Source organism: Hemitrygon akajei, chromosome 9 (assembly GCF_048418815.1).
Source record: "Hemitrygon akajei chromosome 9, sHemAka1.3, whole genome shotgun sequence".
Lineage (NCBI taxonomy): Eukaryota > Metazoa > Chordata > Chondrichthyes > Myliobatiformes > Dasyatidae > Hemitrygon > Hemitrygon akajei.
In genome coordinates, this window is record NC_133132.1 from 75,148,903 (window position 1) to 75,176,076 (window position 27,174).

Consider the following 27,174-nt stretch of genomic DNA (forward strand, 5'->3'; position numbering starts at 1 on the left):
TTGCAGAAATTTGTAAAATTAGACAGCTTCATTACGGGTCTAGCCTCTGTAGTATCCAAGACATCCTCAGGGAACGATGCCTTAGGAAGGCACCATCCATCATTAGGGACCACCACCACCCACCACCTCTTCACACTGTTAGCGCCAGGAAGGAGGAACAGAGCCTGAACGCACACATTCAGGATGAGCTTCTTCTCCTCTACCATCAGGTTTCTGAACATTACCTCACTACTTTTTAATTTGTTTTTTTGCACTACTTATTTTAACTTAACTCTACAATAGACATATACTATATATTTAACGTAATTCAGTTTTTCTCTCTAAATTTATTTATCAAGTATTGCATCGTACTGCTGCTGTAAAGTTAATAAATGTCATGACATATGCCAGTGATATTAAATCCGATTCTGATTCTGCCCGTTAATATCAGGTCACTTCATTCTCTCAAGGCCAGAGTCTACCTTCTCACTGTAATCTACAGGATGTTAACACCAGTTTTACCTTCAAAGAGATCGTGTTCTGGAAGTTTTGAAAGGTAATGGATCCTGGCTTAAAGACAGCATCAATTACATTGTTGATGAAAAATGGAGCCAGAGGGGAAAACTGCTATATGAGCTTTGTGAGAACACGGCCAAAGGAATGTGAAGAGTTGCCACTGATACGCTAAGCATGCAGATCATGACATGATGCCTGCCATTCTCTTCAAACCAGCACTGTCCTGCAGTACAGACTGTGGCTAATCTCCAAAGAAATTAAAACATTCCATGTAAATGCTAGGCAATCCACAGAGTAAATATTTTGCAAATATACTCAGGCACTTTGTACATCTGGTTTTAAAGACTAAGACTAACAAATTGAAATCTTACCTAGTCCATGCAATTACAACTTCACCATTCTTCTTGATTATATTTTTAGCAGGTAGACTGGTTTGTGACGGGACTGTAGACCGACGAGTATTGCACTTCATTTTCTCTGGTGTATCTGCTGTCTTTTTGACAGCTTTCTTGGCTGAGGAAGTGGATTTTCTTTTAGTGTTGGCTTTATCATCATTTTTCGTACTTGCATTCAAAGGCTCTGGTTCTTTGCGCGCTCTTTTCTCCGCAGAATCCACTTTTACATTACATTTCCTCTTCTTGTTTCCTGAGCTAGGAGTTGATTTCAAGACTGTCCCAATCAGTAACACATTGCCTTTTGTATTCCCACTGGGGGCTTCAAGTGAAGGTAAATGATCTGTACAGTTTTTGGGCAGTGATAGCTTATCTTTCTCTGAGGGAGGTAGCGATATATCAACCTCCATTCCTGACTCCTCTGTACCTCTGCTTTCACCTACTGGATGCTTCAAAGTTATGGAGTGATTAGGCAATGATTCAGACATGACATGAACTTGCTTCTCAGGCATTTCTTGCACATTATTCTTAGGCATTTCTTGCACATTATTCTTAGGCAATATTGCCCGCTTATCAATGGTGTCCACAACAGGCTGTCCACCTAGTCCCAACTTAGAAGTCTCATTCTCCTTCACTGCTGCAGCAGAGGGCAAGCTCTGCAGTGAAGAGTTGGTACTGGATGCCTTGCATCTTATCTTGACGATGAAGTGATCATTTGACTTTTCCATTACAACAGCCTGCATTGGGGGATGGTTTCGATACTGAAAAGAGGAGGTAGATGTCTGCTTGTTCCACGTTGAAGAACTGCTGGACCTGCTGCTAGAATTATCCGAATCCAACGCCAAGTGGATATCTTGCTCTGAAGCATCCTCCTCATCAAGGACAGCATTTTCACTGTAATGGCTGGACAAAATGGCTTCACTCACTTCACCAGGCAAGGATAATCCATTCTGAGATGTTAAGAAGCTGATTTCCCCATCTGATTTAAGAGGTGAAGGAACAGTAAGAGAGACTGCCAGGTCCTCCATCAGAATAGAGGATATGGAAGCACGTGCCTGTAGACCTGAACTTGCTTCATTTACCTTCTGGCTATTTGAGTCCTCAGGCTGACTGATCACCAGAGCATCTTTGTTTGGTACTACCTTATCAGGAATTTCTAGCATGCAGCTTTCATCCAAAATATCTATATTGAGTGGTGGTCTTAACCCAACAGCATGCTTGTTTGGTGTAACTGGAGGCCAGGAAACACCATCTCCCTGGGACACCAGAGGTGCTTTCTCTGAAGTGGAAGGAACACTGGATAAATGTGTGTTAACATCAGGATGCATCTTTTCTGGAGCAGACCAAGAATTACACTCCAATGCAGACATCCCTTGCTCCAGCAGATCTGACCCCTGTAACAAACACTTGAATATCTCACCCATCTGAGCATCGCTTACCAGGTTAAAAGTAAGAGTAGATGCCTGCTGTTCTGTCAGAATGCCAAGCTCAGTTTTCTCATGGGAGTCTTTAGTAGAGTTTGAATTTATCAGCGAATCACTAGAAGCGTTCCAATTCATCTGACTCACAGACAGCAAGTTTTTGACATTTGTGGGAGGCTGAGAATTTTCCTTGGAGATACCACCAGCTGAAACTTCAGTTTTATTCTTTGAATATCTATTCACTACAGCTCCGTTTTTTCTGCTCCTGTCAGCAGCTAGTTTCTTTTTCTCAGAGTTCCTTTTGCCCGAGGCATCATTTGTCAAACATGGCTCTGAAGAGGGGGACTTTTTCAGTTTTGGAACTTTATCAGCTTTGTGCTTAACCACTGCATTTTTCTTCTTACTTTTGATCACCTTCTCATTTTTTCTCCCTCGTTCCAAGGCCAATTCCAGACTTATATTCTCACAAGAGATGAATATCTCACGGATCTTGTCAAACATAAAATCAAACTGCTTTTCCACAAATAGCCACAGCTTTTCTTTCATATTCAGAGCCTGTTGTGAGAAAATAGTGTTTACAATCCCATTGGATTTCACTTGTGATAGTACAGTCTCAATCAGTGCACAGATGGAACTCTTTTGCTGTTTCCGGGACTTTGGAAATTTGTACTTTTTAACTGCAGAGGTGAATTCCACAATGGCAATTTCAATAATTCGTTTAAACCTGCGGACTTCAAATTGTTTATGAAGCTTCATGTACTTCTGTCGGATGCTTTTTCGAGCAGATATTAGAGCTTCCATTAAATCAGCAATTGAAGATTTAATCTGATTTTTTTCCACAGAACTCAATGAAGATATTCTGAGTCCTTCAGTATTTTGGTTTGATGACATAACTTTTGCTTTTTCTCCTTGCTTTTTAACAGATTTATTTTTGGGTAATACCTCAGAGTAATATTTTACCGAAGGTTCATCAGGATTTACCATTCTTGTTTCCTTTTCATTTGCTCTTTGATTGGGATTACCTTTCTCTTCACTGCTGCTCTCTTTCATTACTTCAATGTTACAAGCTGGTTTCTGCACTTGAGATACACACTCATCCACATCGCTTACAATTTCTCCTTCTTCTATTTCTTCTGAAGTCCCCAAGGTTTTAATTCCTTCTTTGCACAAAGGCTCCTGGTTTTCTTTATTTAACTCCAGGGTGCAACTGCTTTCAGAACTATTATCTTGCATTTTCACTTCAGAATCTAAATGAACAAACAAATTTAAAATAGATGAAGTTGCATCTAAAATTCACAAATCTTTTAAACAATATTGCTTGTCAACATGATTCATAATTTTAGAAACAAAGGCTTATTGCCCTTTTCTCCTACATCACACTTTCTCTGTCTCTGCAACACTATATTCTGCAGTGTTTTCTGCTTACTAATTTGATGTAAAGTACAGCACACTCTGCCTTCATGACGCGAAGAAAAGCTTTTTACTCTATTTCAGCATGTGACTATTGTTACGTACCCCGTAACTGGGTCACTTACCGGCAAAGATAGAGAGGTCTGTTGAAGTCTGATAGTACTATTTTTAACAGTATTTATTGATAAAAATACACAAAAATAACATCGATGCAAACATACAGATAATATACGTCGTCAATACTAAATCTAAAAGCGCGGGTATAATGATAATCAATAAGAAATAGCTCTATCATTGTCTAGGGGGATAATGTATTGTCCGATGGAAATATAAAAGTCACTCAAGTTCATTCAAGCTGCAGCTTTTGGTTGGAGAGAAAGACGGAGGTTTAACTTGCCCATTCCTTTTATGATGTCAATCCTTCAAGAGTCGTTGGGGACTAATTTCCCCTTTGTTGTTAGCTAAAGCCGTGCTTCCGTGGTAAAGGCCCACCAATTCCGAGGCAAATGGAAAAGGACGCACATGGGCTTTTCCACCGGCTTTCGCTATTACACTGTTACAGGATTTCTAGCATTTCTTCTGGTGCATCTGAAGGGGCTGTTCCCCAGACCCTCTTTTATCCTGACTCACAGGGTCTCAGATGTCAATCAGGTTGGGATGATGCAATCCCTCCACCAACCCCCCTCAGTTCATTGCCTGGGGGCTTCGATGAATCGATGAATCAATACACAATTCCATCTCCAAGAGATAATGGCCGTTAACCGTGGCTTTGTCTCTCGGAGGCCCAGGACACATTCCAAACATTGAGGAATCTGCGTGTCTCTCTCTCTCATTTCCTGGGTCTCCTGACCCGAATCAATAGCGATCCTGTGATTCTCAAAAAGGAGGGGGCCACGGGCGTAACACTATAATAAACTAATATTAATACCTTATGAATATCACTTTGGACAGTGATCACCTCTGACTTGATAACAAAAATAATGGACTGTCAGTTATTCATCAGGAATTTGAGTTCAAAAGCCACCTACTGAGTAACTTTCTTTCTACTTTTGACTCCACTTCTTTACATATTATCTGTTCAAATCAGTGTTTTCATTTCCTTTAATCCCAAAATGAACCCATTGAATTAACTGCATGTTGACATACTGACTTTTTTTGTGTTTTCTTAATAAGACTTTTCTCTACAATGATGACTCCTTCCCTTTAGGTAATTTTAAAATTCCATGTGAAGAAAGGGGATTTTCTTCTGTGTGTTAATATTCAAGGTAATCAGTTTGTTTCTGTGACGTATTGGTGATGGCAATGGTTAGCAACTAATAGACAGGGGAAAAGAATGTAATATGTTAGAATAACAATATGTGGTTTCCAATTACCTTACCAGGGGATTTTCTTAATGCTATTATCATGTTGCTCTTTACCCAAGAACTCTCAGACGTCTAAATTCTTTATTCTCTTCTCATAATTTAAATCTTATTCCTTATCCCTCGTCTATGGTTACAAAAAGAAGCAAGTTTAAGGCACTGAAGTTACAGGCTACATTATGAAATATGCCAAAATCTTCAGCAAGTTTTAAACATGTTTTAAGAATTCTATCTAAATTTAAACATATATCACTAAAAATAAATGAATTGTGTTTAAACTACTTTGTTAGCTGGAAATATCTTCTGCTTGGTAGGGTGGGGAGACCCACCGCTCAAACAGCAGGTATTGGTAGCTAACTATGGAGGATAACAAGGAAGTGATCTAGCCTTCGAAGAGTAGGTGACTACAGTATAAACAACACACACAAAATGCTGGTGGAACACAGCAGGCCAGGCAGTATCTATAGGGAGAAGCGCTGATGACGTTTCGGGCCGAGACCCTTCGTCAGGACTACAGGCTACAGTATAACATCCCTTTAGTGAGAGTACCCATAACTATCAATATCAGATAGGACTTAAGATCTTTGACTGAGTTCAGAACTTTGCGGACATCAAGCCCAGTACCATCACCCCTCATTCCATAATCCACTTTACATTGAGATGTTCAAACGTTTTATAAATTGAAGAAATTTTTAGATATAGCAACAGGATAACAACTTGTGGAAAGTGCAATCTGTTCTGCTGAACCCCATGTGAATATGCCATATTTTGTTTAAAGATCCTTACATTAATACTAACAACTCTCAAATGTATATTTTTAAAATTCTGTACTAAAATACAAATAACAAAGAAAAAAATCTCACTTTTACCTTTGTAGTCAACATTTCTCTCCGCAGATGTACCCGATTTCTCCAATTCTGAAGATCTGACAGGGCGTAGAGGACTGGTTAAAGGACTGATGGGTGCACCTATACAGCCAATATAAGCGAAGTCAATGCTCTGGATGGAGTTGTCTTCCAGGTCATCAGGGACACAAGGTTTTTTAACTGGTGTGGTAATAGCTGAAGAATCTATTGCAGGTGTGTGCTGAACTTCACGGTCAGTCAAATCAGGCTCTGAATTTTCTGGCAGTTTTCCAGCATCTGCTGTAGCGACATCTTGAGGCTGATTGAAATCTCCAGAGTTCCCAGTGCCAGTGAGGGACAGAGCCTTTTCACTGCTGACTGTTTCAGCAGGGCAATCTGAATCCTCACATTGTCTGTCAATGGTATCATCAGCTTCTATAAGCTGCTGGGACACTTTGTTCAGTACACCCTCATCGACCTTTGATGGATTTCCTACTGATTCCAAATGCTCATTGGCAGAAATTTCCTCAAGTGGTGGGGAGTTTTCAACTTCTTCACTAACTATTTCACTGATAACTTCCACAGTTCCAAAAGTCTCCACAACAACTTGAGATGACTCTACTGGGTCAGAGTTTTCCAGTAAGTCTTCTTCCACTTCATGATCTTTTGCCTGGGCAGAAGGCATTTCAAGTACCATGGATTCCTGATTAGCTGGAGGCACAGAAACCTCAGATTCTCCTAAATGCATCTCAGTGGTCTCAGAGTCTGTGTCCTTTCCTTGATCTTTACTAGCTTCATGAGAACTTTTCTTGTAACTATTCTCTGACATGGATGCCATGCTTTCAGCATGCTCCACCATCTCACCTGCACTGAGTGCTCGTGTGCACGATGTTTCCACCTCATGAGGAACAATGGATGGTTTCTTCACAGGAGAAACAGTAAGTTGCAATGTTTCCATAAAATGCAATTTGGGATCAGCATCTCTTACTGAGCTCTGTTCATCTGTCGAGCTCTGCAAGTTACCTGAACTACGACCACGTACTGCATCTTCAGTACAATGTCCTTTCGTCAACAACTGATTTTCCTCAGTCAATTTAGTTTTGTCTTTTTCACTTCGAGGCTCCTTATTAACAACGTCCCTTCCATTCCGTAATGAATGTTTATTAATACCGTGGTCTCTCTGATTTTCTTTCTGTTCAGATTTATCCTTTTCCTTTCTATTTCCATCTTTCTTTAAGTTTCTGCTGTCATCTTTACCACTCCTTCTAACATTGTCCTTGACGGTCTTTTCATCAGGCACTTTCCTGTTGGACTGATTATTTCTTCGGTCTCTGCTAACATCAGTGCTCCTTTCCTTTCCTGAACTCTTGCTCTCAACTTTTTGATCTCTTCTTTCTCGAGAAGAGTGGTCCACTGCTGTGTGAACACTCCGACGAGAACTCCTACAGGGACTCGTAGGACTCATCAACTTTGACGACTCACTTCTTTTTTCAGAATGACGTCTCTCTGGCTCTCTCTCCTTCTGAAAAGATCGACTTCTTAATCTATCATCTCTGTGTTTTTCTTGGGCATCTTCCTGATTACTTCTCTGTTCCTTTTTTCTATCTGTTGCTTGCTCTCTGCTTCTGTGGTCACTTTTTTTGATCTCCTCTTTATGTCTTTTCTCCTTTTCAACTTGGCTTTTTGATTCTTTTGGATCTGCGCTGTTTCCTGACGAGCCCTGATCAAGGCGATGCCTGATTCTGTCTGAACATTTCTCTGAGGCATGCCGACTTGTACTCCGCACTTCAGAATGTGACCTTGCACTCTGAGAAGTTTGTTCACGTTTATCAATCTTCTGTAGATAAATGGGCTCTTTGATTTTATTTCCTTGAGCTGATAATTCCAAAATGTATGACTTTTCAACAGTTCCATGTCTACACAAATCCTCTCCATTCAGTTTCTCAGTTCCTTTCCTCTCCTTGCAAGGAGTGAGTTCTGCTTTATCCTTGGTGGCATTTGGTTTATGAGGTGGTACGATACTTGTATGTGAGGAGGACTTGCTAGAATGCTCTCTGCCAACAGGTGAATGAGGGCTAGAAAGAAATTTTGCATTTCTTGGCAAATTACACTGGCTCTTTGGTTCTATAATCTTATTTCCACACCCAAGCGGTCCAACTTGGGGACAATTTCCCTCTTCGTTTACGCGAGAAGTGAGCAGGCACTGTTCAACATTTGCAGATCTGGATGGACAAGGAAGGTTGAGTCTGGAATGGGTGTTATCGTTCTGTGATGTAATTGGAACATTGAGCGACCCTGGAGGATGAGCGTGCTGATTATTGTGGCGACGGAGACATGGGTTTCCAATCCAATTCATTGAATGTCTGATTGAGAGAAAGTAAAGAGAAGCTATTTGCTAGGCTGAACATAACTGATGTGTAATGGCTTACTAAGCAACATATTTCTAAGCAAGATTACAAACAAAGGCATCGCTTACAAGTTTTGCTTCAATAAAACCTCTCTATGGTTTAAGAGCTTGCTAGTTAGCATTGTGGCTTCATTGTAGTAAGTGACCAGGCTTGATCCTGACTCTGGATGCTGTTTACACATTCTGTAACCAGTTTACACATAGATCTCAAAGACAAAAGGTTCATTGGCTATTGTAAACAATCCCTGGATGTAGTCCAAAAAATCTCTAAATAATTATTACCGGCTTATCACTCGTGAAACCAGAGAACCCAACACACTGGATTACTGTTGTAACACTGCCTAGCACTGTCCTTGACAGTCTCTTCATCAGGCTCTAACCACCCACACTTTGGAAAGTCTGAACCCCGAGTACAGGCAGAGACTGAAGACTACAGCTCCAGTAAAGAGGACCAAGAAGATAATAACAAGGAAGCTGCAGGAGTGCTTACAGGACTACCTTGAGTCGGTGGACTGTATTCAGGGATCCATCTTCGATTCTGAATGAGTACGCCACAGTTGTCACTGACTTCACTAAAACTTATGTGGATGTGCATGTGCCTACAAGAGCATACCAGAATCAAAAGCCATGGATGAACCAGGAGTTACGTAGTCTGCTGAGGGCTAGATCTGTGGCATTCAAGGTGATCAAGGACATTACAACAAGGCCAGGTACGACTTATGGAAGGCTACCTCAAGAGCAAAGGAACAATTCCAAACAAAGTTAAAGGTGGAATCAGATGCACATCAACTCTGGCAGAGTTTACAGGTCATTACTTCCTACAAACTGAAACCAAACATCATGAATGGCAGTGATGCTTCACTCCCAGATGAGCTGAACACCATTTATACACGCTTTGAAAGGGAGAATAAAACTACAGCTAAGAGGATCCCTGCAGCACCCGGTGACCCTGTGATCTCTGACTTAGAGGCTGATGTCAGAACATCTTTCAAGAGGGTAAACCCTCACAAATAGACAGGCCCTGATGGTGTACCTGGTAGGTCTCTGAAAACAATCTAGCAGTGGGTTCAATGACACTTTCAATCTCTCATTGCTACATTTGGAAGTTCCCACCTGCTTCAAACAGGGAACAATCGCAAGAAAAGGGTGAGCTGCACCTTAATGACTATCGTCTCGTAGCACTCACATCAATGGTGATGAAGTGCTTTGAGGGGCTGGTTATGGCTACAATCAACTCCTACCTCAACACGGACCTGGACCCACTGCATTTTGCTTATCACCACAAAAGGTCTACTGCAGATGCAATCTCACTGGCTCCCCACTCAGTTTATGATCAACTAGGCAATGTAAGTGCTTATGTCAGACTGCTGTTTACTGACTACAGTTCAGCATTTAACACAATCGTTCCTACATGTCTCATCAAAAAGCTCCAGAACCCGGGCCTCCCTCCCTCTGCCAATGGATCCTTGACTTCCTCCCTGAAGACCACAGTCCATGCAGATCGGAACTAACATTTCCACCTCATTGATAATCAACACTGGCACAACTCATGGATGTGTGCTTAGACCACTGCTCTGCTCTCTCTATACCGATGACCATGTGGCTAGGCACAGCTCAAATGCCATCTATCAATTTGCAGATTATACAACTATTGTTGGCAGAATTTCAGATAGTGACAAGCTGGCGTACAGGAACAAGATATATCAGCTGGTTGAGTGGAGTCACAGCAACAAGCTTGCACTCAACATCAGGAAGACCAAAGAATTGATTGTGGACTTCAGAAGTGTAAAATAAGGGAATACACACCAGTCCTCAGAAGGATCAAAAGTGGTATGGGGAAGAGAGTAATTTCAACATCTCTGAGGATCTATACAGGGTCTAACATATCGATATAGTTTCAAAGGCATGACAGCAGCTGTAATTCAATAGGAGTTTGAAAAGATTTGATATGTCACCAAAGATGCTCGCTAATTTCGATAGATGTACCATGGAAATAAGCTGCAGAAAGTTGTGAACTCAATTATCTCCATCGTAGGCACTAGCCTCCCCAGCATCCAGGGCATCTTCAAGGTGCAATGCCTCAAAAAGGCAGCATCCATCATTAAGGGCACCCATCACCCATGACATGCCCTCTTCTCATTGCAAACATCAGGCAGTAGATGCAGAAGCCTGAAGGCATTCACTTAATGATTCAGGAACAGCTTCTTCCTCTCTGCCATCATATTTCTGAATGGAAACTGAATCCACGAATACTACCTCACTACTTTATTTCCCTCTTCTTGTACTATTTAATTTAACTTTAAAAACTATATACAGTGCATATAAAAAGTAGTCCCACCACTTGGAAGTTTTCCTGTTTTATTGTTTTACGTTGAATCATAGTGATTTAATTTGGCTTTTTTTGACACTGATCAACAGAAAAAGACTCTTTCATGTCAAAGTGAAAACAGATCTCTACAAAGTGATCTAAATTAATTACAAATATAAAACACAAAATAATTGATTGCATAAGTATTCACCCCCTTTAATATGACACACCAAATCACCACCAGTGCAGCCAATTGGTTTTAGAAGTCACATAATTAGTTAAATGGAGATCACTGTGTGCAGTCAAGGTGTTTCATTTGATTGTAGTAAAAATACAACTGTATTTGGAAGGTCAGTATTTTGGCAAAAACTACACCATATGACAACAAAAGAATACTCAACGTAACTCCACGAAAAGGTTATTGAAAAGCACAAGTCAGGAAATGGATACAAGAAAATTTCTGACTCACTGAATATCCCTTGGAATACAGTTGTCAATCATCAAGAAATGGAAAGAATATGGCACAGCTGTAAATCTGCCTAGAGCAGGCTGTTCTCAAAAAGTGTGTGACCACGCAAGAAGGGGACTAGTGAGGGAGTACACCAAGTGACCTATGACAACTCTGGACGAGTTACGAGCTTCAGAGGCGGAGATGGGAGAGACTGCACATACAACAACCATTGCCCAGGTGCCTCGCCAGTCGCAGCTTTATGGGAGGGTGGCAAAGAGAAAGCCACTTTTGAAAAAAACTCACATGAAATTTCGGCTAGAGTTTTAAAAAATTTATTTATTACATTTTTAGAGAATTACATAGAAAATGAAATAATAGAATGAAAAAAAATTAATATTGACCCTCCCCCCTTAAACCCTTATCTAAAGAGAGAGAAAAAAGAAAGAAAGATTGCCTGAATATCGGAGGATCCCCACATGCTCCATGGAGTTCAAAATAATTTTAATTTTACCCAATTACTTTGTAGTTTTATCTTCAAAGGACCTATGTATTTAGTCCTATCTTTTGTAGATATGGGTGCCAAATTTTCAAAAATATATCATATTCATTTCTTAGATTATAAGTAATTTTTTCAAGTGGAATACAGCTATATATTTCATTATTCCAACGATCCATAGTTAAATATAAGTCAGATTTCCAAGTAACTGCAATAACTTTTTTGGCTACTGCCAATGCAATTTTTATAATTTTTTCCTGATACTTATTCAATTTAAGTTTCGGTATTGTCCCTTCAATGTCTCCTAATAAAAATAATATTGGGCTATGTGGGAGTTGTACTCCAGTAATTTGTTCCAATAAAAGTCTTAGATTTATCCAAAATGGTTGAATTTTAAAACAAGACCAAGTAGAATGTAAAAAAGTACCAATTTCTTGATTACATCGAAAACATTGGTCAGACATATTTGAATTTAATCTATTTATTTTCTGTGGTGTTATATATAATTGATGCAAAAAATTATATTGTACTAATCTAAGTCGGACATTTATTGTATTTATCATACTATCAAAACATAATCTTGACCAGTTTTTTCCATCAATTTTAATATTCAAATCAAATTCCCATTTTTGTCTTGATTTATGAATTCCTGATTTAATTGTCTGTTTTTGAATCAAATTGTACATACAAGATGTAATTTTTTTAATTTTTCCTTTTTGAATTAAGATTTCTATTTCATTAGGTTTTGGCATTAACATTGTTTGACCCAGCTTATCTCGTAAATAGGCCTTTAATTGAAAATAACAGAAAAGGGTGTTATTTGATATTTTATATTTGTTTTTTAATTGATCAAACGACATCAATATACCTCCTTCAAATCAATCACCTATGTATTTAATCCCTTTTTGAAACCAATTATGTAAAAGTTTATTATCCATTGTAAAAGGAATAAGCCTATTTTGAATTAGGGTTCTTCTTGCTAATAAAGATTTCTTTATCTCATCGTCCATATTTACCTTATTCCATAAATCAATCAAATGTCTTAATATAAGAGATTCTTTTTTTTCCGGTATCCATTTGGATTCCCATTTATATATAAAATCTTCTGGTATGTTTTCTCCTATCTTATCTAATTCTATTCTAATCCATGCCGGTTTTCTTCATCAAAAAAAGATGCAAAGTTGATTTGCTTTATAATAATTCTTAAAATTTGGAAGTTGTAACCCTCCTAAATCAAATTTACATGTCAATTTTTCCAATGATATTCTTGACATCTTTCCTTTCCAAAGAAATTTCCTCACATATTTATTCAATTCTTGAAAGAACTTCTGAGGTAATTGTATTGGTAAAGTTTGGAATAAATATTGCAATCTAGGAAATATATTCATTTTTACAGCATTAACTCTACCTATTAATGTTATTGGTAACATTTATCAAGATCTTTTTTTTAAATAATGGTAAATAGTTTTGTTTATATAAATTTTTTACATCATTATCGACTCTTATACCTAAATATTTTATCCCATTTATTGGCCATCGAAATTGAGTTACTAATCGACATTGATTATAATCTCCTTTGGTAAGGGGTAAAATTTCACTTTTATCCCAATTTACTTTATACCCTGATATTTTCCCATATTCTTCCAATCTGAAAGATAATTTTTGCAGCGATTGCAATGGGTTTTTTTAATTAAATCAAAACATCATCAGCAAATAAATTAATCTTATATTCTTCTTGGTTAACTCTAAAGCCCACAATATCTGAATCTGTTCTAATTATTTCAGCTAATGGTTCTATCACCAATACAAATAAAGCAGGTGATAATGGGCAGCCTTGTCTAGTTGACCTTGTTAAGCGAAATGGTGTTGAAATCTGACCATTTGTAACTACTTTAGCTTGAGGATTAATATTTAAGGTTTTAATCCATTTTATAAAAGATTTTCCTAACTCATATTTTTCCAATACCTTAAATAAAAAATCCCATTCCAATCTATCAAATGCTTTTTCTGCATCCAAGGCAACTGCCACACTCATTTCCTCTCTTTTTTGTGCCAAATGAATTATGCTAAGTAACCGAGTTAAATTATCCGTTGATTGTCTATTTTTAATAAAGCCTATTTGATCCATATGTATTAACTTTGGTAAATATTTAGATATTCTATCAGATAAAATTTTTGCTATTATTTTATAATCTGTATTCAACAAAGAAATAACCCTATATGATGTTGGTTTTAAAGGATCTCTATCTTTTTTTTGGCAATACAATTATGATCGCTGTCGAAAAAGATTGTGGGAGTTTGTGCATTCTTTCCACTTGATATATTAATTCCATAAATGGAGGAATTAGTAAATCTTTAATTTTTTTTTATAAAATTCAGGCAGAAAACCGTCTTCTCCTGGGGATATATTACTCTGAAGTGATCCTAAAGCTTCTTCAACCTCTTTTAATGTAAAGGGCATATCTAATCCTTTCTGTTCTTCCAAACTTAATTTTGGAAGAGTTATTTGTGATAAAAATTTATCTATCTCAGCAATCTTATTTTGTGATTCTGATTGATATAATTCAGTATAAAAAAATTTTAAAGTTTCATTAATTTCTAAAGGTTTATAAGTAATCTTATTTGCACTTGTTCTGATTGCATTTATTGTTTTGGAAGCCTGTTCTGTATTCAACTGCCAAGCAAGAATCTTGTGTGATCTTTCACCTAATTCATAATATCTCTGTTTAGTTCTCATAATTACTTTTTCTTTTCGATATGTCTGGAGTGTATTATATTGTAATTTTTTATTAACAAGTTGTCTTCGTTTTTCTTCTGTCGTATATCTTTGAGATTCTTTTTCTAACTTTGTAATATCTTTTTCTAATTGATCTATTTCTGCCATGTATTCCTTCTTAATTTTAGATGTATAACTTATGATCTGACCCCTCAAGTATGCTTTCATCGCTTCCCATAATATAAATTTATCCTCAACTGAGTGTGAATTTGTAAACAAAAAAAATTGAATCTGTTTTTTCATAAAATCACAAAAATCTTGACATTTTAATAAAATTGAATTAAATCTCCATCTATAGATCGATTCCTCCTTATCCATCATTAAATTTCGGCTAGAGTTTGCCAGAAGGCATGTGGGAGACTCTGAAATCAGCTGGAAGAAAGTTCTATGGTCAGATGAAACCAAAATTGAGCTTTTTCGCTATCAAACTAAACGCTATGTTTGGCATAAGCCAAACACCATATATCATCAAAAACACACCATGCCTACCATGAAGCAGGGTGGTGGCTGCATCATGCTGTGGGGATGCTTCACTGCAGTAGGCCCTGGAAGGCTCGTGAAGGAAGAAGGCAAAATGAATGCAGCAAAATACAGGGAAATCCTGGAAGAAAACCTGATACAGTCTGCAAGAGAACTGAAACCTGAGAAAAGATTTGTTTTCCAGCAAAACGACGACCCCAAGCATAAAGCCAAAGCTACACAAGAATGGCTTAAAAACAAAGTTAATGTCCTGGAGTGGCCAAGTCAGAGTCCAGACCTCAATCCAACTGAGAAATTGTGGCTGGACTTGAAAAAGGTATTCACTCATGATCACCATGCAATCTGATAGAGTTTGAGCAGTTTAGTCAAGAAGAATAGGGGAAAACTGCAATGCTCAGATGTGCATAGATGACAGAGACTACATTGATTCAAGGCTGTAATTGCTGCCAAAAGTAATAAATTTAAATACTTTAAATACCTAAATGCCAAAATTAAACACTGACTTGAAAAGGGAGAGTAATTATGCAATCAATTATTTTGTGTTCAATAATTGTAATAAATATAGACCAATATGTAGAAATCTGTTTTCACTTTGACACAAAAGTGTCTTTTCTTTTGATCAGTGTCAAAAAAAGCCAAATTAAATCCACTATGATTGAATTGTGTAAAACAATAAAACATGAAAATTGCCAAAAGGGTGGTGAATACTTTTCCTAGGCACTGTACATACCTTTCATAATTATGTACTGCTGCTGCATGTTACAAATTTCACAACATATGACAGTGATATTAAACCTGATTCTGGTTCTGTTTCTGATGTAGAAGTAAATGGCAAAATAATCAAAAGGGTGTTGAAAGTCATGTGAGAGATCAAATGCTATGTGGAAAGATACATGATCATCCACGTTGGTGCATAAAACAGAAAACCAGAGAATTTTTTAAACTGCTGACAGATTAGGAAACTTTAATGTTCAAAGGGTGTGAATGCCTTTGAGCAAAAATTACTGAAAACTAACATAAGAGGTAAATAGAATCTCAAAACTTGCCAGTGAGGGAGTAAACTAACTATTCACCAGATTGATTCCCAAGAAGATGTGTTTGCCATTACAAGGAGAAAATGAGCAGACTAGGACAGTATGGTCTAATTTAGAAGAATGAGATCTCATTGACGTTTACAAAATACTTTTTTGGTCTGATTGGCTGGATGTAGAGTATTTCACCTGGTTAAGAAATAGTCCGAGGGGGTCACTGTCCTAAAATAAGGAATTGGCCATTTAGGACAGGCTGAGAAATTTAATCATGCAGAAGTGATGAGTTCATAATTCTCTATTCTGGAGTTGAGTCAGTCATAACTTTATTCAGAATAGATAGCAATAGATTGCTGGATATTGAGGGAAACAAATGATATCAGGATAATGCAGGACAGAATAAGTGGAAAATCAGCCATGGTCTGAATGAAATGGCAGAACAGGCACAAAAGGCTCCTGCTCCAATTCTAACTGTAACTTACTCCATTGCCAATTCTCACTCCTTAATGGTCATTCTGCAGCCATGCTTTTAAGGCATATTAAGTACATTTTGTCAATTTGCAGAACATAGATACACAATGAATTTTAAATTGATCTTAAGTCTTGACTATTTCACCTTCTGTTTAGCCTATTAATTTCTTCATCCTTGCGGTTAATTTCCTGACGAGCGGTTTTGATGAGCGCCGATATGTTCTTTTTCAGTTGGATGTTCTCATTTGACAGAGTGGAATTCTGTGTAGAAACAGAAAGGATAGCTTCTAGTCCATCATCTCATTTTGTCGTTTCCAGTACATCTCCTGCACCCAATCAAACAGCAGCATAAACCCTGGCCGTTTCATAATCCTGGATTAAATTATTTCCTGATGATGATGCTGAATTCCAAGGACTTTAAAAAAAATAACATGTGCAATCGGTTTCATTTTCCAATGTTCCTCATTTTCTATTTTCAATCAGTACATGACAAATGTAGATAACCAAAGCTCATTCCTTAATTCTCAAATAAAGAGTCATCTCATGTTTGCAAATAACATTATAAACTGATTCCAGTACTCTGAAGCTCTAATTCTTTACTTTCTTCATACTCAATGTGTACAACAGCTCCCAGATCAGACAAACTATCCTTTTCACTAGAGCCATAGTGACACACAGCATTTAAACAGGCCTTTGGCCCACCAAATTCACATGAACCATCAATCAGACATTTACACCAATCCTAATTAAACGTTTTTATTGATTCTCCTCACATCTCATCAACCCTTCCCCCCCATATTCTACCATTCACCAAAACATAAAAGGAATTGACATGAGCCAGTTATCCTAACAACTCACATCTTTGGGATGTGGGAGGGAACAGCAACACAGGGAGGAAACCATGCAGGCACAGGGAGAATATAAAACGCAGACTGCGCCCTTTGGAATTGAATCAGGGTCTCTAGCACTGTGAGGCTGTGCCTCAATTAGATGCAATGAGCCACCAGATGCATTCACTCTTAGACATCTTTTTGTTCCAAAGTTCATGTTTGTGCCTTACTACAGTGGTCCCCAACCACCGGGCCGCAAAACATGTGCTACCGGGCCGTGAGGAAACAATATGATTTGGCAACATGAAACAATGTCAGCTGCACCTTTCCTCATTCCAACATGCCCACTGTTGAACATGAATACACGCAAGGTCATTACGCATGTGAGGTTATTACTATTGGAGTATAAAAGTTGCATTGTTTGCTGTGTAACCAAAACTATGTAGTCAGCTTTGAACTTGCTATTTGCTATGCATGTATCCAATTTAGTAGAATGAAATCTTTAAGAATGTAGAAGACAATGGGGTGTTAATGAGAGGTAGCTAAGAGATGTAGATGAGAACATGATTAAGTCAATGGGTAGAAACAATAGTGGCGGATGTACTTGTGATACGCCACTGTAGACCGATTGGATATGCTAATGCAACTAAACCAGGAGATTGCTATAAAAAATGCTATGTACAAGGATCGGTGGGCAATCAGCGACTAGCTCAATGACTGTCTCAGCTTTGATTTGCAAATTAAAGTTTAACCCTTCTTGAAGAATCTTCTGCGTCTCCTGGTCGTTTGTGGGGCACGAGAAACCACGACATAGGAAGGCACAGAGTCGACTGTACTTCCTTAGAAGGTTGGCGTCATTCAATGTCTGTAGTGAGATGCTGAAGATGTTCTATAGGTCAGTTGTGGAGAGCGCCCTCTTCTTCATGGTGGCGTGATGGGGAGGAAGCATTAAGAAGAGGGACGCCTCACGTCTTAATAAGCTGGTAAGGAAGGCGGGCTCTGTCGTGGGCAAAGTACTGGAGAGTTTAACATCGGTAGCTGAGCGAAGGGCGCTGAGTAGGCTACGGTCAATTATGGAAAACTCTGAACATCCTCTACATAGCACCATCCAGAGACAGAGAAGCAGTTTCAGCGACAGGTTACTATCGATGCAATGCTCCTCAGACAGGATGAAGAGGTCAATACTCCCCAATGCCATTAGGCTTTACAATTCAACCGCCAGGACTTAAGAACTTTTTAAAAGCTATTATTAATGCTTTTTGAGATAGTGATTTAGATGCATATCATATTTTTTACTGAGTTAAGTATTGTATGTAATTAGTTTTGCTACAACAAGTGTATGGGACATTGGAAAAAAAAGTTGAATTTCCCCATGGGGATGAATAAAGTATCTATCTATCTATCAGTCACTTAAACGCAGTGATACCCTTGTGCCAGGTATCACTGGTTGGCCTCAGGTAACCAGCCGCCTCACACCAGCAGGAAGTGCCATTGGTAGTGGCCTGGAGCGCAGACAGATGGGCGCTGCCTCTAAAAGCTACCTCGCTACAATCTACTTAAAGTCATCCCTCGAGCCAAACTTTTGTCGGCGGATAGATCGTACCTACCTACGGGGGGGGGGGGGGGGAGAGAATGGGGGCAGGTGCACGCCCTGTTGCATTCCTCCTCGCTCTCCAGACTGCAACCACCGCAGCCCCAGCACAGGAACCTCCAGCCCTTGCCTTGTCCTCTCACCCCACCCACAACCAGCCACACCTGGTCAAGGCGTCTGGCTGGAGCAGGCAGGAGGCTGGAGTTTGGGCCCGGAGGCTGTCTAATAAGGCAATGAAAACTGCTTTGGCACCTTAAGTCCAAGTGCCCTGCACTTAAAGACAAACCCGTTGAGTTTTTTGAGCAGAAAAAATGTGAACAAGCGGGACAGAAGCAAGTGCTAAGAGCCACGAAAACGAAATTGCGGAATGGACTGGACATAAGGAACCTGCTTCGAGTATCGCTCTCTCCCATCACCCCTTGTTGCAGGGAAACAAGCCCAGGGCTCCCACTGATTCAGTGATATTGGTGTGTTGCAATGATTTTATATGTTCATACGAGGAAAATATGCGCTGTCTGTTGTAAATTTGTTAGATAAACCCTTTTAGAAACATAATTGAGTGTATTAGCCACTTATAAGTGACTCATGGTTGACTTATAACTTATATTCCGGTCGTGATTAACACCCCCCACCATCGGCTGGTTGGCAAGAATATTGTCAATATTAAACCGGTCTGTGGTGCAAAAAAAGGTTGGTGACCCCTACCTTACTAGAACTTTAGTATTGCTTTTCTCAGTTGGACTTCCACTTTTCTGATCTATGTATCTAACCAGAAATAATTAATTTCTGTCCTATTTATTCTTTTTTTAAAAAAAATCGCTGATGAAGAAACAAACTGATAAATCGAATGTCAGGTCTGAATATGTGAACTGACCAATACAAATTAATTACCTTGGTTTCTACTTCATGCAGTTTTTGCAACAGCTCTTCAACTTTCCTTTCTCTCTCTATAGACTTCTCCTGAAACTGTCATAACAAAGAAAAACAATAGTGTACCACACATTTTTAAAAAATGGTGCAAATGCTCAGAAATTAGGCAGCATCTTCAAAGGAACAGTCAACTATTTATGTGAATAGCCACGTGCAGAATGCAATTTCAAAACTGATTCTTTTGTTGGTTATTCAAATTGATTCCGGGCCATGTGCCAATAAATATATGTCAGCTCATAAAGTTTACAGGTTAGTAAATAGGATGGACTGTCGCTGATGCAACAAAAGCTGTTGTTAGAACAACCACGTACAAAACAGCAGGAAGAACTCAGCAAGTCTATGGAGAGAAAAGAACAGTCCAAACTCTTCATCAGGAACCTTGTTAATTTCTCTCCATAGATGCTGCCTGACCCATTGAGTTCCTCCAGCTCCTTTGTACTAGCTCCTTTGCTAGATTTCCAGCATCTGCAGTATCTTTCTTATATCTCTACTGGAACAGGTATGTTGAATTTAAATATTTTTGAGTTTTAACAGAGGGACTATTTAGGGAACTTAAAGAAGTTGAGCATCATATTGAAACTAAATCCTAGGATGTTCTAGTCTCAATCGTCATGACTAAGGACATGCTGAGTAAATAGCACATCCCACAGCTGACTGTCTTTAAGGATGCAGAAATAATGCCGTCTAGAATAAGAGGTTTGAAATTGCTTCTGCTGCTGACTCTTCCAGTGCCTTTCTTTAGTTATTCAAAAAAAGGCTTCCTGTTCTCAATGAGAACCTTGTTTGTATATTTACATATTTTAGCATGTGGCATCAGCTGTTAGTAAAGGTTTGATGAACAAATCAGTTATTGCTTGTTATTTATTTACATTAATGGCACAAGCAGCCCATCTTCCTTTCAAATCATACCATAACCAAACATGTACCTCCTTCAAAGAGATTGCTTTTGCTGTTCCTTCTTCTGCTAATATTTCCTCGTACAAATCGAAACAATCCTTAGCAGGTTTATTCTTTCCTGAAGCATCACCTGAAAACAAAATGTTGTTTTTTTTAATTAAGCATTGATAAGGGATTTCTAAACAGTTTATTGTACTTTAAGAACAACACGACGACTTCTTGGCACATTACAGAGCAAAAATTCCCTGTCCTTCAGCAATGTTTTTATAAAGACTTATGTTTCCACGCAAGGCAAACAGCATAGGAAATGCAGTATCATTTGTAGATATAATATGCTCCAAAGTGGCATCATATTGTTTGAATGTGGTTGTAGAATAAATTCTCTGAAACGAAGTATGTATGTACTTAGTTAGCCAGATCCACAATTATGCCAGCGTTTATGATCCACGTTTGCCAAGACTCTACCCAAATCACCATTCCTTTCTACCAGTGACCACTATGTACTTCTCTCAAGTTTCAGATTTTAGTTTCCCCTGACTCTTTGTTTTGATGGTGATTGAATTCTTTCCTTTTATATCATGCAAGATTCAGCAAAATTCATGAATCTGAAACATTTGAAATCACTTTATTATTCTGCAACTCCATCCAGGTGTTTGGACTCCAAGATGATGTGAATAGATGAAATCAATGTCGTCTTCATTATCTTCTTGCTTCTTTGTTGATTTTCCAGGTTTATGAGCTCTTTTGTGAAATTTTTTATTTATATGTTGAGTTTCTTTATTTGTTGTGTGGGTTACTAATATGTAGAAATGTATCATACTGTTGATGGTTGATAAAATTTAATTGGGACAAAGACCAGGAATTTTCCTCATTCCCTATACAATGCACCTATCCAGCTGTGATTTTAATGCATCTTTGATTCTTTTTTAAAATATAATTTAAAATTTCCTCAATACAACTGAATCATTGAGACCAAAAGCACAATTTTTAAGGTGGTGCTTCTCTGCAATATAATTTGATATGTAATAGCAACCTCTTCCTAAACATCACAAAAAGGTATGTTGAGTGTCCCCTTGTGGAGTAATCATCATCCAATACCTTTGGCAAAAACTACAATGGACTGTTCTGTATAACTAGCACTCTGAAATAACCTCAAAACTACAGTTTTCAGATGCAACAAGTGCCCACATAAATGTACGGGCACAGATACCTCCAGTGACTAATAAGGAGTTATCTACTTTACAACTCAACCAGTCAATTACTGTAGTTACCCAATGATATACAGTATACTTACTGCTTTAAAGCATGAGTATTTAGTGATTAATTAACTGAATCATGTTAGTAATTTGAGGTGTGGACTTACCCAACCTTTTACTTAACAAGGTTCCACCAAATGAACAGAAGTCATTCTCTCAACATGCAATCGGAGAAACCTCAAGATTGGAGAGCATTCTGTGGTCAAGCCCACCATTTGTAAATGTTATATTATCTTTGAAAAAAATTACAAATATCATAAATTTCTACATACATGAAGCAGACTGTCCACCACCTTGGTAGTCTGTGTCCAAGCCATCGTAGATGTCCACAGAGTTTTCATTGTCCGATTTCACTAGTAAAAGTACAACATACATAAAGAGAAAGCCAGCCACAAAAAAAAGCTGAACACATCATCCACTGTGGCCGTGTAACCATGTCATGAAGTAAATTGCAAAATAAACAAATAGTTTGAGCCAACTAGAAAAAAGGGAAGGCAGAGCAATTTGTTGTTCACAGAAAAGTCTTTGAAATTTGCCAATCACTGCTCAGATTTATGATTCACATTTAGTCAAATATAGTCCTGTCTTGACCGTTGCTCTTTTAATAGAAGCTGCCTGATTTCTAAGCTTTTGCACCATTGTTAAAAATTTGAGCTATATTAATATTTTTCTTTGTTATGACAGGAATCTACCTGCTCACTCCCCAATCACTACACCCACAATAAATTCTGCTAAAAGCTCACCCCTCTGACCTACCAAACCCAGATTTGCCCGCCAAATTGCTGTGATCTGCTTCCAGCAGCTCCAACAGGTTACTTTGTTGTCTTTTTCCTCTAATTAACCTCATCTATTGTCACTGGGGCAACCTTGGTCTCCACTATATTATAGTCATTCCTTTTGTTCTTTCCACATTTCCTGCTTTCTACAAGTTAAAACCTGCTTGCTTCTCGAGTTCCTTTCTCTCTGTCACATCTAATCCCAGAATGATGCTCTCCGTTCCAACAGATGCCGTCCTCCTTCAAAGAAAAGGGTTTCACTTCCTCCACCATTGATGCTTTCCTTACTCTTCCTTACATCTCCTCATTTCCCGGACATACACCCTCACCCCATCTGCCACCACCTTAACAGGGATAGAGCTCCTCTTGTGTTAACCTACCATCCCATGAGTATCTGCATCCAGCACATCATTAACTTCACCCCCTTTCTCGCTGCTCTCTACAGAGATTGCTCCCTCTGTGATTCGTGATTCCCTTGTCCATTCCAATCTCCTTCCTGGAAGCGGAAGAAGTTCTACACCTGCCCATTCACCTCGTCCCTCACCTCCTTCAGAACCCCAAACATTCCTTCCAGGTGAGGCAACACTTCACCTGTCTATTCTCCTATCAAATTTCTTCCTCCCCAGCCCTTTATCTTTCTCACCTATCACCTCCTAGCTTCTCACTTCAACCCTCTCTCCCACCCACCTGGCTTCACCTATCACCTTCTAGCATGTCCTTCCTCCCCAACTCCACCCCCTTATTCTAGCTTCTTCCTTGCCAGTCCTGATGAAGGGGCTCACCGTGAAATGTTGACTGTTTATTCATTTTCATAGGTGCTGCCTGACCTGCTGAGTTCCTCCAGCATTGAGTGTGTATTGTTCTGGATTTCTAGCATCTGCCGAATCTCTTGTGTTTATGATTTGTTTTTCAAGTTTCCAGTTCTAATAAAAGGTTGTTAATCTAAAACATTAACTCTGTTTATCACCCTTTGCAGAAGCTACCTGACCAGCTGAAAATCTTCACCACTTCTTTGTTTGAGAAAATAAGGGAAGGCAGTAGACACCAAAGGGTATGGGGAGGACATGGGGATTTGGTAGAGATAGAAGATTAGCAATGGATGCCAGTAAAGGATCAATGGGTTACTCCTTCTCCTATTTTTGTGTTGGCCTCTCAAGACATCTTCATGAACAACCACACCCCCCCCCCCCAAACACCTTGACTTAAATATGCGTACATGATCAATCTCCACCTTTGGTATACTTAACAGTCTGTCTACACAGTATTATTATTATTTAATAATAATAAACTTATTATAATAACATTATTATTTCACAACATTCTATAGTTTCAGTGTACAGAAATAATTATTACCTTTCATTCTTTATTCCAAACTAAATAACCTCTTATCCCATTCTCCCCCAGCAGTTTATCCGTATCCTCCTTGCTAACCCAAGAAGGTTGTGAACCAGCTAATCCAACAATCTTTTGTAACATTATCAAATTTAGCCTCAAATCAGTCCCCTCATCCAAGGCATTAATGTAGGCTGAAAATAGTTGAGGGTCCAAAACTGATCCCTGTGGTACTCCATTAGTTACTGATTTACACTTAGAAAATGGCCCATTTTCTTTTAGTTAGTTGATCCATGCCAAAAAAAATCATTCCAACCCATAATAAACTAATATTTGTCATTATTTTAGATTTGTCAGCTTTTCTGTTCAACAAGTTACCTAAGATGACGTACAATCATCTAAGGCCCTGTCACTTCCCAGATCCCCACCTGTGGGTGCATCTGTCTATGGTTGTTTCAGATGAGAGATAGTGAGAGATTGATCTGCAGGTGACAATCAGCTGTTAAAGACTCATTAAGAAAAGCTGTTTACAGTGTCAGGAAGAAGACTGGTAATTTATGTGCAGCCATTTCCCACTCTGGGTAAACTGATAATGAACATTCAAATTGTTTCTTACCAAAACTGTCCTCTTGCAATAGATCATAATGAAGATAATCTGCACTGCTGCTTGCTTCTCCTCTGTCCATGATGTTCTTAGAAATTCTCCACCTGAGCGAAGAAAAAGTTTACAATCAACATTTAGTATCTGTGTTCGTATCCAATTAGAAAAAATACCTTCTTCATAGATTGATGCCTCATCAGCAAATACAGATCTGCAGACTTTCCCTAGTTGTCTGCAGTGAAGCTTTATCATTGAGAAAGCCAAAAATACTTGAGTTCTTTTTTTTAAATGGAAGGACGCATACTAAGCATATTACAGTCTATTGTAGATTATGTTGATTCTTCTCCATTACGTGAAATGCATCAAATTTTGAAGTCTATTCAAATACAAGATCTTTCAAAGTTACGGTCAATTTGCAACAGATACAATGCTAGAGGGACTCAGCAAATCAGGCAGCATCAATGGAAGGAATGAACAACATTTCGGGCTGATAACCCTTCATAAGGTCAATTTGTATTTAGGAGACCTCAGAGAGGGATGGATAAAGAAACACAATTCAAGGACAATGCTCCCAAGAACGATTCTATAAAACAATCTTTAGTTATTAGCTATACAAAAAATATGCAGATCAACAAACTTGAGGTCTTGTTGTAAAAGGGATGGAGAACAATGACATAGATCACTACATTTTTTTGAGGAAACAGCTACATTTTTTGATACAGCGGAAAAGAAATTAAATTAAAACTAATCTCTTGTTTTAGCTACTCTTTATTCCATGCTAACCATCTGATAGACAGCACCACTGACAACATTACACCCCTATAGAATTGCAGTACTGTCCACCTGCAACAACCAATCATCTGGTGGCCACTCATTTCAATTCAACTTCCCATTCCCACACCAGCACATTTGTCCATGGCCTCCTTTACTGCCATGATGAGGCCAAACACAGGTTGGTGGAGAACATCTCATATTCTGGCAGGGTCACCTGTTTATGGTGACATAAACATCGATTTCTCCAACTTTGGGTAAGCATTCCCCTCTATTTCTGCTACACCCCATTTTTGTTTTTCCCATTCTGGTGGTCCTTTCATCCTTTCTCTTCTCCTCTCTGCACTCTTGACTTGCCAATGCTCTCCCTCTAGTTTCCCACCTCCTTCCCTGTATTCTGAACTCTGATCAAATTCCTTCCTTAACCCTTTACCTCTTCCCCTCTATCACCCTCCCTCACCTGCTGTCACCTATCACCTGCCAGTTTCCACTCCAGCCCCTTCTCTCACATTCTTATTCTACCTCCTGCAACTTTCCTTTCCAATCGCGATAAAAGGTCTCAGCCAGAAACGACAACTGTTTATTTCACCATAGATTCTGCCGATCTGCTGAGTTCCTCCAGCATTTTGTGCATATTGCCAAAGATTTATAGCATTTGTAGAATCTCGTATCCTAAAATATTGTTTTCAAAGTTATCAGGTAAGACACACCTTCCTAACGGCAGCAGTGCTACTGTTAAATCTAGTTTATGAATTCTATTCTGCTACAAATGTCTAAATCTAAACAAATAGTCTACAGTGACTTGTAAAAGTATTCAGCTCCAACCCGTTGATCACTTAATTATTACAACCAGGGATTTTGATCCATTTAACTGAGAATTTTTATTTGTCAATCACATGCTCCTTTTTCACAGTAGAGTCCAAAAAACAGGGAAAATTGTAAAGCAGTAAAAACTCAAAATTCAAAAACTTTTATAGCTGTGAGAAGTGGTTCAATTTGAACTGCTGACATTTAAGTTTTTGAATATTTAGTTTTTTGGATAAGTAGTCAGTAGTCTTTTGGATTAGTCTCTATTAGTTTTGCATAATGTGTTGGAGCAAGATTTGCCTATTCCTTTTTGCTAAATTGCTCAAGCTGTGCCAGGTTAGGTAGTGGACAACAATCTTGAGATCTTGCCAGAGATGTTCAATCAGCCTAAGGTTAGAACTCTGACTGGGCCACTCAAGGACATCAATTTTCTTCATTTGAAACCACTCCATGGTTGCTCTGGCAGTGTGCTTTGGGTTACTGTCCTGTTAAAATCAAACTTAGTCTGAGTTTAAGTTTTCTGGCAGAGGCAAGCAGGTGTTTATCCAGGATCTCTCTGTATTTAGCAGCGTTCATCTTCCCATCAATCCTGACCAGATTTCCAGTCCCTGCTGGTGAAAAGCATCCCCATCGCCTGATGCAACCACCACCATACTTTATTGTAGGGAAGGTACAGTCGGCCCTCCTTATCCATGGATTCTGCATGCGCAAAATCAACCAACGGCAAATTGCAAAAACCTGGAAGTGCTCTTCCAGCACACATTGTTCGAGCATGTACAGACTTTTTTTTCTTGCCATTATTCCCTAAACAATGCAGTATAACAACCATTTTACATAGCATTTACATTGTATTAGGTATTATAAGTAATCTAGAGATGATTTAAAGTATACAGGAGGATGTGCGTGGATTATCGTGCATCAGGATCGAAAAACATTGGAAGTTCTCTAAGTAAGTCGGAACAGGTACATCTGGTATTATTTAGCATCAGTCAGTCAAACGTTTGTCTTAGTATACAGTATATATTTTACCTTTCTATGCATA

General features: G+C 38.6%; 1 protein-coding gene across 3 annotated transcripts in view; it reads right to left on the reverse strand.

The window, feature by feature from the left end:
• The window catches only part of casp8ap2 (caspase 8 associated protein 2), a 40,362-nt gene that overhangs the window by 5,641 nt on the left and 7,547 nt on the right, over positions 1 to 27,174 (reverse strand). For all 3 annotated transcript variants that reach the window (XM_073056370.1, XM_073056374.1, XM_073056373.1), the window contains exons 2-8: positions 24,570 to 24,661; positions 22,118 to 22,198; positions 20,619 to 20,719; positions 19,654 to 19,728; positions 16,487 to 16,602; positions 5,949 to 8,287; positions 867 to 3,555 (exon numbers count right to left, since the gene is read on the reverse strand). In XM_073056370.1, coding sequence (XP_072912471.1) covers positions 867 to 3,555; positions 5,949 to 8,287; positions 16,487 to 16,602; positions 19,654 to 19,728; positions 20,619 to 20,719; positions 22,118 to 22,198; positions 24,570 to 24,661 — 5,493 coding nt within the window. The remainder of the gene's footprint in view (positions 1 to 866; positions 3,556 to 5,948; positions 8,288 to 16,486; positions 16,603 to 19,653; positions 19,729 to 20,618; positions 20,720 to 22,117; positions 22,199 to 24,569; positions 24,662 to 27,174) is intronic.